The sequence below is a fragment of the Corvus hawaiiensis genome, chromosome 14, assembly GCF_020740725.1.
Source record: "Corvus hawaiiensis isolate bCorHaw1 chromosome 14, bCorHaw1.pri.cur, whole genome shotgun sequence".
NCBI lineage: Eukaryota > Metazoa > Chordata > Aves > Passeriformes > Corvidae > Corvus > Corvus hawaiiensis.
This window is the reverse complement of record NC_063226.1, coordinates 19547436-19566952: the sequence shown is the minus strand read 5'-3', so window position 1 is coordinate 19566952 and position 19517 is coordinate 19547436. Positions and strand designations below refer to the sequence as shown.

At 46.9% G+C, this 19517-nt stretch overlaps 2 protein-coding genes across 7 annotated transcripts; one reads left to right on the top strand and one right to left on the bottom strand.

Moving 5' to 3' along the window:
• Positions 1–228: 228 nt before the first annotated feature.
• LOC125333115 (nuclear pore glycoprotein p62-like) lies at positions 229–6990 on the bottom strand. Its single transcript, XM_048318770.1, has 12 exons — positions 6665–6990; positions 5449–5843; positions 5103–5213; positions 4499–4633; positions 4213–4317; positions 3679–3787; positions 3380–3524; positions 2939–2988; positions 2684–2818; positions 2194–2305; positions 1600–1666; positions 229–449 (listed from the first exon to the last, which is right to left on the bottom strand). The coding sequence occupies exons 1-12, from the start codon at positions 6961–6963 to the stop codon at positions 358–360; spliced, it is 1755 nt and encodes a 584-aa protein (XP_048174727.1). The 5' UTR covers positions 6964–6990; the 3' UTR covers positions 229–357.
• A 164-nt stretch (positions 6991–7154) lies between these two features.
• DNAAF6 (dynein axonemal assembly factor 6) lies at positions 7155–16195 on the top strand. 6 transcript variants are annotated; one of them, XM_048318791.1, is made up of 8 exons: positions 7155–7239; positions 7591–7702; positions 7830–8056; positions 9784–9847; positions 10955–11060; positions 12928–13024; positions 13815–13900; positions 15412–16195. In XM_048318791.1, the coding sequence occupies exons 3-8, from the start codon at positions 7955–7957 to the stop codon at positions 15545–15547; spliced, it is 591 nt and encodes a 196-aa protein (XP_048174748.1). In that variant the 5' UTR covers positions 7155–7239; positions 7591–7702; positions 7830–7954; the 3' UTR covers positions 15548–16195. The 6 variants fall into 6 exon arrangements, with proteins under 6 accessions (XP_048174748.1, XP_048174747.1, XP_048174744.1 ...); XM_048318790.1 differs by lacking the exon at positions 7591–7702 and having other exon boundaries at positions 7165–7239; positions 7942–8056; XM_048318787.1 differs by lacking the exons at positions 7155–7239; positions 7591–7702 and adding an exon at positions 7255–7294 and having other exon boundaries at positions 7942–8051.
• Positions 16196–19517: the final 3322 nt, after the last annotated feature.

Here is a 19517-nt window from a genome sequence, read left to right as displayed (position 1 = left end):
ACATGGTGGAAGCTTCTGGCAGCTTCTCACAGAAGCCACCCCTGCAGCCCCCTCCCACTACCAAAACCAGGCCGTGCAAAACCACGCAGAGCCCTCCAAGATAGCATTTGTGTTATCTCCCCAGTCTGCAGGCAGAGCTAAAGGACAAAGCACACACTTACTGCACAAACTTCATGCAGTTTCTGATGGGAGCAGGTGAAATCCAGTCCCACTACCACACAGACGGGCTTTGAACAAACAACACATTTTATTGTAAGAAAAGAAACGAAGCCAGGTCCTCATCTCAGTGCTCAGTTCCCAAACACCTCTGTTCTCTGTCAAGGCTTTATATGTTCATCCTTTCAACATGGGACTGTTTCAATCAAACGTGATCCTAAAGCTGCGCTCCTGCTCCTTGCGGCGCCTCTCACAAACCTTTGTCACCTCTTCCACCTTTCTCTGCAGCACAGCTGTGGGAGAAACAAGGAATTCATGTCACAGTCACCCCAGAACACAACCCTGCCCAGTTTTGCCTGTAGAAAGAAAAACATTTTCTTGTTGACAGTCACTCAGATTTGACAGCGGACCAAGCAACTTCTTCATTAGTGAACGACAGAGGGAAAAATGGGTCCCATTTCTAGGACAACTTAAAGGAAACAGATGGCTATTTTCACATACATTCAGTAAAGCCAGAATTCAGGTAGAACAGAAGCTGTACCAGATTTCCTGAAAAAGGCATGTTTGGAATGTGGAGCTTAGCATGAATGTTGGGAAAGAAAACACCTAATTAGACCCTGACCTAAGCCAATAATTCTACGTGAACATGGAGAAGCAGGCCTGCTTTCACACCAGGTGTGAGCTTTTCACAGCACTCTGCCCAGGCAGTGCACTCTGGAGCTGCTGAGAGCAGAGCTGCTTTATTCTGCCATGCCCCCGTGTGGCTGCTACCAGTTAGAAATCCAAACGGCCCAGAATTCCAGAAGTCCTCACCAGGAGGCAATCCCGAGGAGAAAAGTCCCTTTTTTCTGTCTTGTTTTAGTATGGCCCGAGCTAAACGTGAATCCCAAACCAGAAACATTCACTCCACTGGTCAAGTGTTTGCTCCTGAGTGCATCTCCCACTCTGCACTGGATCTCAAGCTATTGAGGCTGTGAAATTCCCACATTATTCCTCCAGTTACCCCACCTGCAGATCAATGCAGGCTGCTCCATCTTACCTGGATCTGGCTTCCTGTTTTCAGAGTGGGAAGGATGGTAACATTCAACACACACACTTCCCCTCATCAATTTTCCTGCTCCACAGCCAAACCCCATCTCTTTTACAAGTTGGACTATTTAACATTAGTTTGACAGAATGAAGAATAAGGTTTTCAAGTTCTCTGCTTTGCACTGATGCATTTCAAGCAGGGCTTTTTTGGTAAAACAGCTGCAGTTGCCAGGAATTACTTCTCAGCAGAGGCCTCTAATGAGGCACAGCAGGAGAATTCAGCACAGAAGGGACAGTGACATTGAAGGTGAGGAGGAAGACTCCTCAGGCAGCTTCAGGGATGAACAACAAACACTCACACCCGTGCTCCTGCTTTCCATTCACATTCCCAAAAGGTTGCAGGAGAAATCTCACCTGAGTTCTGGTCAATCCACTGCAGGGAATCCATGTGTGCATTCAAAATCTTACAGATCTGCTGGAGCTGAGCAGAGAGAGAAGGTGCAAGTCAGTTGTGACACTGCATGAACACTAAGAGGAGTCAAGGGCAAGTTTCTCCTTGCACAACTTCCCTAAGCCAGCAGCCACTTGCCCAGGGAAGCCTGTGCAGCAGCCCTGCTGCTTTGCTTCTCCTTACCAGCAAAAAGACTGCATAGTTTAGATTATGTGTCTGTGGCTTTGGCTTATTTTAACTGAGACCAAGGAACCAGCAGAACATACAACATCCTTGGCTTCAAGTGGCAAAATTACAAATGAATGTGGAAAAACTCAGCAATGCTGAAGGGAAATTTTTACTGAAAAAAAACCTTCTTAGTAAAGCCATAAGGAGCACCAAAATCAATTTAATAGATATCAGAAAGAGCTGGTTATTCAGACCTTGTTTTATGAGGATATAAAAACAGTATAAAGAAAAAGTATGAGTGGAGTATCCATATGGGGACAAAGGAAGAGTTAGAATTATGTCAATATCCTTTGCCTCCTCAGCAATATAAAATAAAAGCTAGCATTTACTGGGTCACTCGTGTCTGCTGGGCCTCCTGATGTGTTCAAGTGATCAATGATGTCCTTCAGATCTTGTGCCATGCGCTTCAGCTGAGCATCGATGTTTTCAGCCAGTTTGTAGCTGCAGAGCACACGAGAACCAAGATCAGAAGGTTTGAGGAGAACTTTGAAGACTTGCACCAGCTATGGGCAATCAGAATGAGCTTCCACATCTGCAGCCAAGGCTGGAAAAGACCCAGGAACAGCACCCAGAGAGGCTCCATCACCCATATGAAGCAACTCCCAAACCCTGACTCTTAACAGATACATGGAGACAGACAAGCAAGAAAGCGAAGGACTATGAGTAAAATCTAAGTTACCATGCATGAAACAGGATCAATTATCTGACAGGATTAATTATCATTGTTCAACACAGTCACACATCCCAGCTCTGCCTCCTGCTGACTGATATCACCACAGGACACTGCTCATCCCCCATCCCCAGCAGATTTGTGCTCACGTCCTCTCCCGTTCCTCATCCGCGTGCTGCAGGTAGATGGTCCCGCTCTGTTCCTTCACAGACTCCTCCAGAGGGGTCAGCAAGTCCTCCAGCTCCTTCTGCTGGGACAGAATGAAGTCCAGTTCCTGATCCAGTCTGAAAAGAGAAAATGCCAACTGCTTCCCTTTCATGTTGCAGACATTCCGGAGCTGTCACACAACGGCAGGACAACGCAGAGAAGAAAGAAAATCATTTCAAGTGCTCACAGTCTCCTACCTCTTCTGATCAACCTTCACCTTCTCTACTTCTCTGTGTAACGAAGTAATCTGCAAACAGAAGATATTTCATTACACCTTGGAAACTCTCAAGTCAGCTCAGCAAAGAAGAGAGGTGGGAGGGAGAAAGCAGCACCATGCAAGTTCTGCTAGAAACAAGAGATGGCTCCATAAAGATTTACAGACCAAAGATGGAATAAGGGAGGTTCAGCTTGGAATGACCCCCCCCAAGGGAACTTGGTAGCACAGAGCAAAGTCACAGAACAGATTTCCAAACACCAAGGCCTAAAGGCCAGAACACACGGAGAGATTGTGAAAAGCACCCAGGTGGAGCTCACATCTATTTCTTTTACAGGCAGAAGGTCCCACTCGATGGCCTGTAACACTGAGGCCTTTAAGGACCTGAGCAAGCAGAATGAGGTTCCAGTGGGGGTCACCTCACCTTCTCTCCATTCTCTATCAGCATCCGGTCCCAGGCATTGACTTGTGTAGCTTGATGGAGGAAGTGCTTCTCTTGGTCCTCCAGTTCCAGGCTCCACTTGTTTATCAAACTCTCCAGCTGGGCATAAGTCATCACTGGGGGGGCACTGAGAGGGAGCGAGGGCCAGCACAGGGCACAAGGTCAGGAAAGAGAAACACGACAGCAAGCATTCATTTCCCCCTCCTCCTCCAGATCCCATCACCAGCACTGCAGCTGCTCCTGCCCCAGGCAGGAAAGCGTCAGTGGTAACAAACACCCACCTGGTTGTGGTGGTTGTGGTTATGGCAGCTGTGGAGGTCACAGCTCCAATGGCACCAGTCGTAGTCAATGGCTTCAGATTCAAAGGAAAGCCAGAAGCAGATGTGGTCCCTGCAAGAAGAGATTCAAGTCAAGCAACAGAGGAGGACGCACCTGGTACCTCACAAACTGAGAACAGGTCCAGGGTGCACTGCCCAGGGCTGTAGGAGCTGCAACAGATCCCTCTGAAGGGACCAACAGCAAATCCCACCTCTGTCAGGGAGGGAATGAAAACATGCTGAGCCCACGCCCTTCTCAATCCCCTCAAGTCTTACTGTTAGAACCCGTAACTACCAGCACACCCAGTTCCTCCCCTGCAACCCTTGCAGTGGATGACAGAACTTCTATGTTTTCACAAAGAGATGGAAAAGCATCAGAGAAAGACAGACTCTGTTGTTTTCAGTGACTCGAGGGCTTTACAAATCACAACTGCTCTGCTGCTACTCTCACAAGTCAGGCTCCCTTCTCTTCAGCGACTTTCAGCATCTCACTCCTACCAGTGGCAGTGCTTGTTGTGGCAGCTGTTGTTGCAGGAACTTTTAATCCAAACCCAAGTGTCCCCAGGCTGGCTGTCCCCGTGGAAGCAGTGGAAGTGGCACCAACTGTAAAGAGAAGACACCATCAAGGCGTTGCATAACCCATGAAATGCAGGGCCCCTTGGAAAAGCTGTGCCCAGCCTGCTCCCCCTCCCACTGCAGCAGCAGCAGCTCCAGCACCCACAGGGAGCAGCAGCCCCGCTGCTCATTTACTCCCCCAGGGATAAACCTGCCTGGAGAGACTCACGTGAGAGGCCCGTGGTGGTGGCCGAGGTGGGGGCTGAAGAAGTGGCCACGGACGCAAACAGCGTGGGCCCCGTGGAGCCCAGCACTGAGGTGGTGCTGGTGCTGGTGGAGGCCGTTGTGGCAGCTGTGGATGTGACTGCAGAGAGAAACAGCTCCATCTGTACAAGCAGAGCTCACTGAGCTCCCACCCGCTGCACAACAACGCTGCTGAGAGAGAAGGGTGACACAAACTGCCCGGCTACACCAGGTTCTTGGGGATGTCAGCATTTTAACTCCCTTTGCCTCTTACTCTCCCTCCGCTCCCTCTCTTTCCCAATTTGCCCTTCAGGATTGTGCCTCCCTTCCACTGTGCTCCCCAAACAAGTACAGAACAGAATTTGGCCCGTGGGACACAATGAAAAATACAGGACACGCTGTCCAATGGCTCTAGGAGCTGTCCCAGATCAGCACTGCCAGGGCAAGCTCAGAGGAACAAATGCTTCTGGCCCCTTCCCACACCCCAGCATAAGATATTTGTCTACTTCCAATAGACAAATATTGCCAGGAGTGCATGAGATTTCACAAAGCCTTGAGGAATTGTTTCCCAAAAAAACCCAGCTTCCTACCTCCAAGCTTGGTTCCAAAGGACAGGGTGGGTGCCTGGCTGGTACCTGTGCTCAGCGTTGCCGTGCTTGTACTCGTGGCTGCTGTTAAAGGCAGTGACCCAAAGGTTAGACCTGGATGCAGGAGCAAAAGGCAAAGATGGACTTCTTTCCTACAGGCTTAAAGAGCAATTGCTCCCCAGCACTGCAGACCCTGGACAGGCCGAGGAGAAACACCTCTGGCTCCAGCCCTCGCTCCATTCTGCCCCAGCAGAAGGCAGAGGCTGCAGAGCTGCTCCACTGCACCCTCAGATACCCCCCATGGCCAAGGCTCCCAGCCTGCAGCTGCACCCCCAGCCTGCTCACCCACCTGTGGGCTGCCCCCCGAGGCTGAAGGGGGCTGCTGACGGGGTGGCAGCTCCCAGGGTGGCCGTGCTGGTGGTGGCAGCAGCCGCAGGGGCCGTGCCAAAGGTCAGCCCTGCGGACGTCGCCTGCGGAGCCGCGGTGCCGATGCTGAACCCGGCTGTTGCCGCCTGAGTCGTGGTGCCGCTGGAGAAGGTGAACCCTCCTGTTGTCCCAGACTGAGCCGTGCTGCTGCTGCTGCTGCTGCTGCTGCCAGCAGAGCCAAAGGCAAAGCCAGACGGGGCTGCTGCCTGACTCGAGGGCGTGCTGGTTGCAGCTGGGGCACCAAAAGAAAAGCCCCCTGTGATTCCAGCAGCTGGAGTGGCAGTGCTGGCTCCAAAGTTCACTTTTGGAGTATTTGCCCTAGGGAAGAAAAGAAAAGAAAAGAAAAGAAAAAAAGCCAGTCTGCTTGAGATACACATGCACTCAGGTACACAGTTGCCTTTCTCCCTGACCTTTTGCTGACAGCAGAAGCCTCCTTTCAAAGAGATGCACACCTGGCCACGTCTGTGTTCCAATTCTGACAACAGACTCTGTCAGCTGCTGTCATCTGCCATCCCCTGTCAGGGCTCTTTCTACTGCCTCTCCCTTCACTACCTCAACCCAGCCAGGCACCACAGGCCATTTTATGGCAGCATAAGTGAAGCTGCTCCTTCTCTCAGCTCACAATCACCCTTTCCGCTCCCTCTACACAAGGCTGGGTTTCTTCTGCTCGTCCCCTTTTTAGCTCCCTTCCCACTGCTCCCATCTGGCAAGCTTTGACAGCAGCACTTCTGCGGAACCACTTCAGAACTCACAGCCTTTCCTTAAAGACAAATCATTCCCAAACTGCCGAGAAAACATTCTGAGCACTCCAGATTCGGGTCAGGAGGAACAAGACGTTTTATATCCGTTAGCAAAGCTTTAGCATTTCCTTGTGTAAGCGTCTCCACCCCAGTTACAGATGGAACCGTGGAACATCTGCTTCCCAACACGTGGAAGAGCTCCCCCATGAAAACATCCGCCGGGACGGGCCACAGGGCTCGCCGAGCACTTTCCCAAGGAGGCGATCACTGCAGGGCGCTGGGAACTGCCAGGCACAGCAGCCAAGGCTCGCTCCCTGCAGAATCCCCGACAGAGCCCTCGCTCAGCACCGACCGGACCCCCCCCTCCCCTTCGCCCCTCCCGGCCCCCCGGGCTCTCACCCCAGCGGGAAGGCGGCGGCTGCCGGGGCCGCGGGGGCCGCGCTGGCCGAGCCGAAGCTGAAGCCGGAGGGCTGCGCGGCCGTGCCCGGCCTGCTGAAGGAGAAGAGCCCGGCGGGCTGGCTGCCGCCCGCCGCCGGCGCCGTCGCGCTGCCGAAGCTGAAGCCGCCCGAAGAGGCGGCGGGCGCGGGCGCGGAGAAGGAGAAGCCGAAGCCGCTCGTGGTCGTGGTGGCGGCCGCTCTGGGCGCGCCCAGGCTGAAGGCGCCGCCGGGCGCGGCCGCCCCGAAGCTGAACTGGCTCATGGCGCGGCGGCGGCGGCGGCGCGGGCCGAGCTCCCTCAGGCGCGGCGGCGGCTCCGCGACCGCGCGCGCCGCGATGGCGTCACCGCGCCGCGCCCCGGCCCCGCCCCCGCGTCTTCCCTTCCTCGTCTGCCATTGGTCAGTGCGGCCGCCACTCGCGGTTCCGCGGCTCCGACTGGCTGTTCTGGCGCGAGGGGGCGGGGCGTGTGTGTGTTGCTGTGGGGACGGGGGACGCGGCTGCGGGCGGGGCTGCGGGACCGGAGGGGACCCCGGGCCTGGGTGCGGGACCGGGAATGCGGGACCGGGAATGCGGGACCGGGAATGCGGGACCGGGGTGCGGGATAGGGGGGACACTGGGCCGGGATGCGGGACAGGGGATGCGGGACCAGTGTGCGGGTTGGGGGTGCGGGACCGGGGACACCGGGCCGGAGGGGCGGCGTTGGGGGACGCGGTGCCCAGCCTTTTCCCCAGTCGTTGCGGTTCCCCTGGCTCCTGTGTGCTCCCGGCGCTGGGGCGGTCCGAAGGCTGGCGGGTGGGCAGAGACGCGGTGAGGAGTTCTGCCGGGTTACCTGCAGGAGTCACTGTGAGGCTCGAGCTGTGCTTGCAACAAAAGCTTGGATATCTGGAAAGGTTCTTCCCGCAGAGGGTGGTCGGGCACTCGAACAGGATCCCCGGGGAAGCGGCCACAGCCCCAAGGCTGACACATTGTGAAGAGCATTTGGACAACACTCCCAGGCACATGGTGGGACTCTTGGGGTGTCCTGCACAGGGCCGGGAGTTGGACTCGCTGATCCTGATGGGTCCCTTCCAACTCAGCATATTCTATGATTTTATGTTCCATTTTACATGTTTTGTCATCACACATACAGGAACTTGGCTTAACTTTTCCTTCCCAAACACACAGCAGCAAAATTGTGCTTTACAGGCTGTTCAAAGCACATTTGGTTGCTGCTTCATCTGTCACTTGTTTTTTCTGCACAGGTGAGCAGTGGGTATGGACATGGACAGTGTGTTGTTCTCAGGCTCTTCTCTGCAGAGCCTTGCCAAACTGCTGCATGATGCACAAGACGAGGATGATGATGATGATGATGGTGTGGTGAGCTTTTCATAAGAGTTGCTGCTTCTTTTACATCTAGTACCATAGCCCTATCTTGTTAATAAAGGAGGAGCAAATCTCTTTTTCTCCAGAGGGAGTAAAAACAGAACGAAAACCTGGGAAGGTTTTGGACTGACTGAAACAGCAAGAGGGTACTTTAAGAGTAACAAACTCTTGAGGGAGAGTATGAGCAAGATGCCCCAGGAAAACAGGGAGACATTGTGAGCACAGCATATGAGGGAGGTTTAATTTTTCAGCCTGAAGGAAATGAGAACATGGAGTTGAAAGAGTTTTAGGTGCTTCAGACTTCCCCCTACTTTTTCCCTGAACTCTGCTGGAGATGAAGGCAATTACAGCCAGATACTTCATATGAAGGGGAAAATTTGCTACTCAACTTCTGAGTAAGGACCAAAATATCCAGAGGCAACTGAGTGCATTAATTTTATACGTCAGGCATTGAAGAACTGTAGAGATAATTGATCACTGATGTACAATATGTAGTTTGGTGGTTGTAAAATAGGGAAAGGTGGATAATCATGCTAAGGTGCATAATCCGAAGGAATAATGAGAGAAATATCTGAATGTGTTCTTCTGTATCAGTTCATCTCAGGAGCAGATGAAGATCACAGTGTTTGGAGAACATGCATTATTCCTGCAACACACAACCGCTGCTTTTATCTAGGTCTGCCTGTGTGCTGGGAAGAAATATTCCCAGGAACCCCACAGGTGCCAACAATGTAGAAGGCCTCTGTGAAGGCTCAAAACTTTGCCAAGTCACTTAGGATTTTGAACAGATCATATTTTGACATGGATAACAAAAAAAAAAAAAAGAACGGATAACAAAAATGGCAAATGCCTCAGTGTTCCTCCAAATCACTCTTCAACAAAGAGCTGACCAGCCCCATTAGTGGCAACACATGTCATAATTTGGGATAAAAGGAGTGCATATCCCTTGAAGGTTTCTTTCAGTGGGTTACAGATGTGGTCCTTCACACTCCAACTATCCTCCAACTGTTTAATGCCTGCCTTTTAAACCCAGCATTATTGCTGTACATCTCTGCAGTAAACATCCTGATTTTAAAAATAATTTGTTTACATCTTATTAATAAAATGAATGACACTTCAGAGACAGGAATGGAAAATTGCCACGAGGGATGTCAATTAAGTCTGAGTCAATCTGGGTAAATTGAAATCTTTATTTTGATTTAATTTAATGCTCTGTGCATATGAGGCACTTTTATCGAACCAAGGAATCTTCATATATAGAGAAATGCCTCACTTTGGCCTATTAGCACCAAATTGATTCATAATTAGAGGAAAATGCTGTTGCCTCATGATCTCTACTGTAAAAAGGAATTAAAATGCTGTGATGGGGCTTTCATGTAGCACCCTTGGTTTCCTGTAATATTTTCATGGCAGGCAAAGCATGGAAATTTTGCCAAAATGCCATGGAAACCAAAACTCACAAAGCACATCTGTCTGTGTTAATGGGCTTCTGTGAGTCCTGCTTAAACCCAGCGTGTCAAGGTCAATTTCTGCTGTGTGAGAGAGAATGAGGCAGGGAGAACGTTCAGTGGTTCCGTCATGAAACTGTGGGATAATGCTTTTTCAATTCCATCAGGGATTTGTTTGAGCTCAGATAGCATGTTATATTTACTGACATTATGGTTGTAACTGAGTCTGGCTTTATGAAAATTGATTTAAGATCATTTTGCCTTTCTTTGCAGCCACGCTGTTCTGTTGGTGCCATGACTCCTGGGAGTGTTGGACCAGTAAAGAAAGAGACCACCAGTAAGGAGGATTATTTGTATGTTTTGGCATCCAGTCTCATGTCAGCAGACTGTAACAGCTGTAGTAAGATACCACTGAAGGGTTTGCTGCAATAAAAGAGTGATCACTGACCTTTGAGATGGGCATAGCATGACATTTCATACAATTACACTGTACAATTATTCCTTTCCTGAAAGCTTAACTGTAAAACATGCAAAGTGAAGCAGAAAGGGAAATGCCAGAGCAGCCTCCAGTGGAGATAATAACAGTTCAGAGTGCAGCCTGCTTAGGGGCTGCAGAGATCACAACTGAGCAGCAAAACCTCCATATAAGTAAGACAGAAAGACAGTTTTGGTAAAGTCTTGGCAAAGTTAAGTTTTTTTTGAGCTAATGCTGTCGCATTATTGAGCAGCTTAGTTATGAGCCCTAAGAAAGGCCAACAAGGGCCAGGGTGAGTTTTGCAGGAAAGGAACTGTGGCAAATATAACAGATTATTTTTGCTTGGGATTCCAACAATAACCAGAGGTTCTACTCTAAAAAACTTCAAGTTTCACATTTACCAGCTTACTAAAAGAACATTTTTCCATGCAGGATAGACATAAACCATACTTCCTGCCCATAGACTTTCGTGTGTCTTAATCACCTTGTCTGGAGTGTGCCCAATAATTAATGGGAAGAATTGGATTTCTGTGTGAGGAGGTGGTCCTCTTGTGAATAACTGCTCACTGAAAAATCTCTTGTCAGGGGGCTTGTGGGAGATTAGTCTTTCATCCTTCTACACTTTACCCATTTTGAAGTGCTAGATATTTTATGCCAGAGAGGAGGATTTCCAGGAAATAAAGGTTGGGTAAAGGAGATTTAAGTGAAAGGAAAACATCCTCCCTCTGCAAATCCTCATTCATAAGATAGTGAGGTGAAGAAGACTGTAATCATTACCTAGAATGCTTTTAATGCAAAGATTTTTCTAAAGCCTAGAAATACTTTTCTAGGCTTTAGAAATGGCTTTTCTTTTTCTTTTTCTTTCTTTTTTTTTTTTTCATTCTTGGAAAATATTCTAAGCTTTCAGCAAACCTTAAGGAACAGAGACATTTCAAAATGTGTCAGTATGATTTTTCTCCGCACTTACAGGTACTTTTCAAGTGAAATCTGAAAACAAGAAAACCATTTGGAATACAGAGGAGGTCCCAGAAGGATCTGAATTTGATGATACCTGGGACCCTAGAGAAAAGCCAGAGTAAGAGAGCTGAGACTGCCTGTGTGGGCTTTACATACCATTAATGGAAATGAGTTAAACAGCATCTACAGCCATCTGAAAAGCTTGTGTCGTGCAAGAAGAAAGGAAGGATATCACTGTTGCATCTAAAGCAACATGTGAGGAATGGTTTTAACCCCTCTCTTGAAACCTTCTGATCTCATAACAGAAACGTAGTGTTGTTTTTTCCCGTCATAAGTTTACATGCAGTGTCAGTTACTTGTATAAAGTGGGATTAGGAGGGGAAGTAGGTCAGAAAAACGATTTATTAACTTTAAAATATGCCATTTATGTGAAATACCTGCTTTTTCCTGCTGCAACCGAGATGCATCCATTTTTCCATACTCATAAATTCATAAAGTACTCCAATGTATATTTGCATTTCAAAGATTTAAGCTCTTTAGAGACAAATAGTACTGCAGGAAGAAAAGCTGTGTGCAGGCAATTTTTGAGCTCTTAAATCTTGTCATTCAATCTTAGTCTGTCAAAGCACAACTTAAAACCAGAGCTTTTTTCCTTGCTCATAGAAAAACAGTAGCAAAAGTGTTCTTGAAATGGATATAATCAGGCAGATAACTTGTAGTTTGTAGAGGTCAGAAAGCCCTGAGGGTCAGTCCATAAAGCAGCTTTTGCATTTCCAATCATTGTTCCAATGCCATATCCTGGAGTGTTAAATGCTGAAGCAGATGGACTGTAGCCCATGAAGCTGCACATTGTACACCAGAATCTTCCCTCTCCCCTGCACATGAATCAGGACATGAGGTGTCCAATTTCCCAGTTAAACACAGGACTGAGACCCACATGAACGGGGACTCAGCCTTTCTGAAAATGAGATATTCAATTTCCCAGTTAAACACAGGATTGAGACCCACCCGAATGGGGACTCAGCCTTTCTGAAAATTATTTGGAATTCAACCTCATGCACAGTTGTCCTTGAAATGGTCTCCCGTCAGGTATAGAACATGCTCTCTTTGTATTGTGGGCACAACAGAAGCTTTTCTCATTACATTCTTTGACCCTTCCCCTCTGCAGTGCTTCTCCAGCCTCAAGCACTTGTGACCCATGTTGCACAGATGAAGAGAGAGTATAAGTCTTTATAATAGTTCATCAAATGAAGCAAAGAAAATGTCCTGAAAGGAGAACAGATGGCTGCAGAAGTGCATCCAAAGCTATTAGACACATTTGTCATTGGCTTAGGAATTATTACATATGCAGGTGCACAATGGAGATGTGAAAGGCTTTCCACACACTTTCTACCAGCTGAGACAAGTGTTCCACCCCACTAATTTTGCTGAACATAGTAGGAGTAGCATATGTTATAAATACAAATTTAGTTTTCATTTCCTCATTCATTAATTATCAAGAGCAAGGGAATACGTGATTCTACATTTTGTAGATGTGAAGGAGGAGAAAATAAATGTTGGCTGAATGCAAAACAGAATGTTGTGCTCAAGCTGCAAGAATATGCTAAAGGACAGAACAGAACACACATAATTGTGACATCCCCCCTTTCAAATTCATTCCCCAAGAGTTTGTGGTGTTTGAATGGTTTGGATCAGTATTGTATCCACTTAGGATGCATTTCCTGATCCTGCAAAGGTTGGTTAGGGAAGCAGAGGCAGCATGGTGAGTGCTTTGGAAGGTGGAGTCAACAATCTTCAGCTGTCTTCCAGCTGTCTCAGTCATGGCTCTGAACAGAAACCCAGTGCAGATGGATTGGAGCCTTGAAGGGAGACTGCAAAGAAGGAGAGACAATGTGAGGGGGATTTACAGTCCTCTGAGAATCACAGTCTCCTTTAGTCTTCTGCCCCTTCTCCAGTATTGCTAGGCAATGACTTCTCTTTCTCAGGTATGAGATTTTCTTCAAGCAGCATGTGGGAACAGAGGATGTCTTCTTTGGGATGACGGGGAAAGACCCCTCCACAGCCTGCTGTGAGGATATAGTGGTGAGCTGAGCCTGGAGCTCTGATCCCTTCTTTGTGCTCTTTCTCTGTCCTTTTCCATCTTCCCATCTTTTTGAGGGACAGAATGTAAACATCAAGCTCTACCGCTGCCTTTGACCTCCTGTAGCATTTTCTGGTGGTTCTCCAAGCGTTTGTAGGTGACATTTACAGTTGCTAACCTGAGGAACTTGTGTATCTGCTCTAGGACCAAGTGTGCTCAAGGGAATCTGTGCAAATGCATATGCCCCATATAAACTGGAAGGGAATAAAACATAGCTCTAAGATGAAGTTTCATCTCGGACACAATTTTGGGGAGGAGAGGGGTTGGGAAGGAGATTTTTTTCATCTTCCTGCATTTTTTACAAGGAATGTGGGCTAGCAGAATGCTACAATGCTGACAGCCTTTAAAGTTACAGCTATCAGATCCTGCCTCATATTTATATAATCAAAGACCTCCCTGGTTTCTGAGCTCCAGGACAGGTAGAACTGCTGTGTTATCTTTCTAGCAGAAGCAAACTGTCCCTGCAATGCACAAAGCCTGAGGCTTTTGCTGGATGTTGAACACCTGTCAAGCACATTAGCAGCTCAGGATCTGGAAGAGAGTAGGATATCAATACACATCACTGAGCTATTGAAAGCAGTGATTATCACTGTCGTATTTTCTCTGATACAAATTACCTACTCAAAATGTTGCTCTTTGATACTAGCATTGAAATATTCATGAAAATGAGATCTTTTATGGCTTTTAGGGCAACATATGTAATCACAGCTTTACCTCTGCCCATCATTTCAGATTAAAATCAAGCTGCCAGACACGAAGTACTCAGACATCACGTTAGATATCCAGGACAAGGTTCTTGACCTTCGAACTCCCAAAAAGTAAGTGTAGCACAATTGATACAAGTACACTTAATATCTTGTTTGAAATGAGGTTTAGCCAAGCTTTCAACTGCAGGCTGTGTGGAAAGCAAAGCTAATGATTGTACTATTCATTGCTCGTGAGAAATAGATACAGAAAAAATCACCCATAGTCCATCCAAAGGTGTATAATGTGCTGGCATTGAATTTGTGATACTGTCTAGTAAAAAACTGCTTTGAGACAGATTTTGGCTACTTAAACAACAAGGCTTCAAGGGCCCAAAACATCTGGCAAAGAGCTGCCCACAGTCTTGAAGGACTTCTTGTCTAGGATTTCTAAATACTAATTTGTACAAATATATATGACCAAAGATGGTTTAAAAAGTGCAGATAAATTTTCAGTAGCTGAAAGCCCAATTATGGACATATCCAAACACAGATGCAGAGATGGAAATGTTACAAGGTTTCCTAAAGAGATTTCCTTTGATTTTTTTTTTTTTTGGTAGAGCTCTTTCAAGCCTACAGAGATAATCAACTGACTGATACACTCTTGGACTTCTCAGTCTTCCTCCATCTCTCCCTCAGCGTGCAATGCCCTGCCTGAGATTTCCAGATAATTCCCATGTCTGTTTTGCTTGAAGTCCTTCTTCACAAAGACTGCTTTCATAAGAAACCTTAATCCTCTCTGGGCTGACTTGCTGCACTGAATGGGATGTGGGAAGATCTATATGTGAATAGCTTTCTGCAGATAAATTCAAGGTGCAAGCCATGGATTAAGGCTCAAATAAGTCCCCAGTAGGCTAACTATAGAAAAGCTACTTTTCTCACAGCCAAAACCAGGCAGAGTGAGTTACCCTGTGCTTGGTTTTAACTCAAAGGTGCAACAGGAGTGGAAGAACATTTAGAAATGTTAGTTTTGAAACTGGAAAATTGGGAGGAATAGTTGTTCAGCTAAGGATTTACAGAACCTATGGGCAGTAAAAGAAGTAGCTTAATGCAATGGTGCAGATGTAGGAAAACCTCAGCATCCTTTTCCTTTTGCAATTCTTTTTGGTGACTCAGATCTGCCATTATCTTCTCAGTACCCAGCTGTCTCTAGTCACAAGCCTAGCAAATAAAAAGTTCACCATAAATCTGATGGTTGCTTGGGTACAGCCTGAACCAGTGCTGCTTTTACAAATATAAGTGCAAGTCTTCTCAGTATGAAAGAAACAACCAAGATGTCAAGTGCCACATACTAAAAAACACTGTTCTCCCACAGATGGGGAGGAAGACTCAAAGGAACTGCTTCCAACTCTGTAGTCCTGGGGCTGCTTCTAAGCCAAGCTGCTTTTAGGTGATGGAAATATTTCAGGGCCAGTCTAGCTGTGCATGAGGTATTGCAGGTACCCCACAACCTGTCACAAGAAGGAGATTTATTGGAATAACCTTCCCTGGCATACTGATTGAGAAATTGCAGGAGTGACTTGCAATGACATCTCAACTGCTCACCTGATCTGAGACACCAACATTCACTGTGTCTTCTTTTACAGGAAGCTGCTGCTGCACCTCCCCTACCCTGTGAACAGCAAGGAGGGTAGAGCTCGTTTTCTCTCTGACGAGGAGACCTTGGAAGTCACCTTGAGAGTATCAAGGAAGTTTGATTTCATAAATTCTTCTGATGAATAGAGAGATAGAGAGAGTTTGCAAAAACTAAGGTTCTGGTTAGAAGTGTTTTTGAAACCCAGCTTGTTCTGCAGTAGTAGATTGTTTCCCTTGAACAGTCCAGGGGGAATGTCTCTGGAGAAATTAGTCAGGAGGAGCACAGCACCCACAGGTTCTAAAAGCTGATGCTGTCTGGCTCTTACACTGCTCTGGTTAACTTTCTGGTTCCTTCAGTCTGATACAGACCCTGTGAATCAGAAAGTGGGAGATTTCTGGAAGCCAGAGAAAGCCTTTTGTGTGGTTGTGGCTGAGAAGTAGCACAGTGAGGCTCTGGACAATGAGTCTGGTGCTTTGGTACCGTTTCAAGACTTGCAACTGTTGTCTTTGCTTGGACTCCAGTGCTGGGACTGGGGCCAGTTCAGAATCTTCTCTTACCTATTTCTTGGTGAGAAGATCAAAGTTCTTCAGGGATCCATATGCACATCTGAGGCTCCTTTACGCTGGCAGAACAAGTTAACCAACTGTAGTTGGATTGCTGAACGTCTCAGCTCTTTTGAACAGTTTTTGACAATTAATGGTTCAGTGTTGTCTATTCACCTGCTGTCCCTCCAGCTATTCTTCTGATCTTTCTTGATTAATAAAATAATAGGTTCTAAGGAACAGTTCCAGTTATCTTTGAGTCTGCCTTCTCTATATTAAGCTCTGAGAGACCTCATAAAAGTTGATATAAGAGGAACTTTGCATAACAAAGCTTCTCTCAAAGGGCTGAAATGCTGCAAAATCTGCTCTTTGGCCTTCAGGTCCAATCTAGATGTTTCTCTCAGTAGCTGCTGGGCAAATATATTCATTTAACATTGTTAGTCCTGCAGGAAACAAAGGTACTTGCTCAATGATCAAAGTGGAGAGGACAAGCAGGCCCTGGTAAGTTAATGCTACACTTAAACCAAAAACCTGTGAGTACTTTCAGAGCAAAATGGCTTGAGTCCTGCATTCTTCTGGGGTGGAAGTAGAGGAAAATAATTGATCATCTAGGCTGCAGACAGCACCCATGCAGCTAAATTTTTGGCAGGCTGTAATGGGAAGATGGACACTCCATGATGGACTGCAGACAGACAATGAGTTTAAAGGTGTAGTCACAGTATGTTTGTAATCACTGCATTGTAACTCCAGGACAAATCAGGCTGATGTCTGGACATTTCAACCACTTCCCTGAAAAGTGAACCATTGCTTGGGTCAGAATAATCCTAATCAACTTCTGCTTTAGCCTTAATGCACTGGAAAGCAGATATCTCAGTTATGATTCATTACAAGCTATGAAATATGCTGGTAACACTCAGGGGCTACTCCAACTGGTATCTGTTTAAGTTTCCATAAATTAGATCTGAATGTCTCTTATTTCAAAGCTGTGGTTGAGCAGGACAATGTAGATGTATGAGAAAAGGCTGAGATCATTCCTCCTGACTCAGTTCTTCCCTCCTGTGCTTGCCAAACAAGCTGTTTCTTGGGAAAAGGTTGCCTTTGTGCTCCCTAGACAATATGCTGCTTAATTTTTGCATTTCTTATACTCATTACAGGAAAAGTGGAAGATGGATCAGTATTTATATGCATGTGAAGATAACATTTGTCCAAACTAATTCAGTACATTTATGGCAGGGTACAACTCTTCTGAGCCCTGCTCCAGTGCTCTCTCCACAAGGTTATGTTGCCTTTATAGTTGGGAGTAATAAGTTACTAAGCCTTAAATCATCAAGTTCTCTTTAATTTAATGTCAGTGTTTGATACTGAAAACGGTGATGAGTCTGGCTCATTGTGCCTCTCTCCAGTGTTTTAGTTTCTTATGGAAATGAGCATATGCCACACTGGTATCTGTATCGTAATTTATGTCCAAATATTTTTTAACCTGAGGGCATTTTATCAGCATTCAGGAGACAAAAATCCGAGGTAAGTATGTTTTGTAAGAAAGCCAGCTGCTGAATAGAAAAGGGAAATACGAGTGTGTACTGCTTAAGGGGGAGGCTGTAGTGTGATTTCTTGTACCTGCTGGCCACTCACTCTGTGCATCCATCTCCAGGCTCCTGTAGATCATCCATGAGGGGGATTGGTTGGTGACACTGGATGGGAAAAGGGTGATATCCTGGCAGGGGGAAGCTGAAATCACAGAGTGAGCATATAGGAACACAGGGAACAAATTCATAAGCAACCAGGCTTTGTGTGTTCCACTCAGGATAAGCTCTACTGCCCTTTTCACTAAAGCAGGGACACTGCTCTGGGGGTGGGCAGTTTGCAGGGCTGGTTGGATCCACTGCCTGAAAGCACCATCATCACCTGGAGAGCATCTCACGTTCTCACTTTCTTCCTATCAAGGACACAGAAGCTGCCCTAGACAGAAGGTTAAGTTTTAGTGTTTGGATTTTTTCCATATATCCTCCCAGGAGGAAACTGGTCAAAAGGACACACAGGTTGTCAAAATTCCCAGAAATCTGGAGGCTACTGCCAGCTACAAGAGTTGACTTTTTTTGCACAGGCTTGAGGGCAGCTTTGCTTTGCTGAAGGAGCACTGGCAGAAATCCTCCAGGAGGAGAACCCCCTTTGCCTCTGAACATCAGTGCTGTTGCCGAAGTGCCACTCCAGCACCTGCAAGCATCTTAATTAATCAAAATTATGAGCCCAGTTAAACAAGCCAGCCATTAAGCCCCAGCCATTAAGCATCATTGAGCTTTATTTGGTTCCCATAAGAAGCAGCCTGATTAAATGTATTGCAGTTCAGTAGAGGGTACTGTAGATGTGGAAATGAGGTAGAGGCTTGTTTACAGTAGTATCCCAATAAACTGCAGGTTCTCATCTCACCTTGTTTGCACATTCTGTCCTCCAGTTGTGGTTGCAGAGCCACCATCCCCATTTTGACTTGTTCCTGCCTTCTCTCAGAACTGTGGTGGTGTGCTAACATACATGGCCCAGCTCACTCTCTGAATTTTACCTCTCTTCATGTTTCCCTTTGTCTACTTACTGCCCTGGGGCCAAGATACTTGCCTCGTTCTATAGCTTGAGGAAGAGAAGACCCAGAAGAGTTGTTCCATGTGAACACCTGAGACAGTGCAAGAACTTAAATTTAGATTTTTCCCTTAAGCCTGCAGGCTCTCATTGTCATCTGCCTCTAGGTCTGCTGTTGATATCATCATAGAGCCCTTCTATTTGTCTTAAAAGACTACTTCATTTTTCTGCTGTTCAGTTTAAAGTGTGTATCCAAACTTTGTGTGTACTTCTTGCACTGTGTGAAACACTGCTTTATCAGTATATGCTTCCCTCCAGATAAAGTTTATCTAGAATGACTAAGCTGTATCTACGTGTACAGACAGATCTGTCTCCCTCATGCTGGAGCAGCTCCTTTTCAACCTGCTGGTGTCGGTGTAGACTTTTACCCTCTGCTCTGCAGCACCTGCAGCTTGGATTCCTCCTTGTCCTCTGGGATCCCCTTCAGGAACTGCTGCCACAGGCAGACAGTCATTGTTGTCTGCTCGTGGTCCTGGCTCCAGGGAAGGTGCCTGGAATATGCTGGGGGCTGGTTTATTTTTCTCCTGTAATCTTCACAAACAGGAGATGATTTGTCTCTTGGTGTCTCTCTTTGCTCTCTTTGTGTCTTTCTTCATTCTGTTTTCTCCTCCGGGCAGAATTCCCTTTCAGATTGTGATGAATTCATCAGATGATGGTGAACAGCATTCCTGTTTTTCCTTTTCCCTCACAACTGTTTGTTCTGTGCTCTTTTCAGGGGACTCTGATCTCTTCTCTCCTTTCCTAAGTGCTTTATCTCCTGATTGTTCTCACATTAGGACATTTCTCACCAGAGCCTCCTGGCAGGTTGCAGTTGACATATCTGACCCTTGTTGGATGTGCCTAATGTGGGTGAAGTGTGTGATTCATCTCCCCTCGCTCAGATCAGTGCTGGGTGAAGAGCTTTGTCCTTCCTTGAGGTGTGTCCTGTCTGTGTGGGTGGGAA

Excerpts from the sequence above, each read along its gene's own strand:
- LOC125333115 (XM_048318770.1), bottom strand. The coding sequence starts at position 6,963 with ATGAGCCAGTTCAGCTTCGGGGCGGCCGCGCCCGGCGGCGCCTTCAGC. Across the intron at positions 4,634-5,102 it reads CTTTGGAACCAAGCTTGGAG|TCACATCCACAGCTGCCACA; the intron begins GTAGGAAGCTGG and ends TTCTCTCTGCAG. Across the intron at positions 450-1,599 it reads GTGGATTGACCAGAACTCAG|CTGTGCTGCAGAGAAAGGTG; the intron begins GTGAGATTTCTC and ends TTTCTCCCACAG.
- DNAAF6 (XM_048318787.1), top strand. Across the intron at positions 8,052-9,783 it reads GGATGATGATGATGATGATG|CCACGCTGTTCTGTTGGTGC; the intron begins GTGTGGTGAGCT and ends CTTTCTTTGCAG. Across the intron at positions 13,025-13,814 it reads CCTGCTGTGAGGATATAGTG|ATTAAAATCAAGCTGCCAGA; the intron begins GTGAGCTGAGCC and ends CCATCATTTCAG.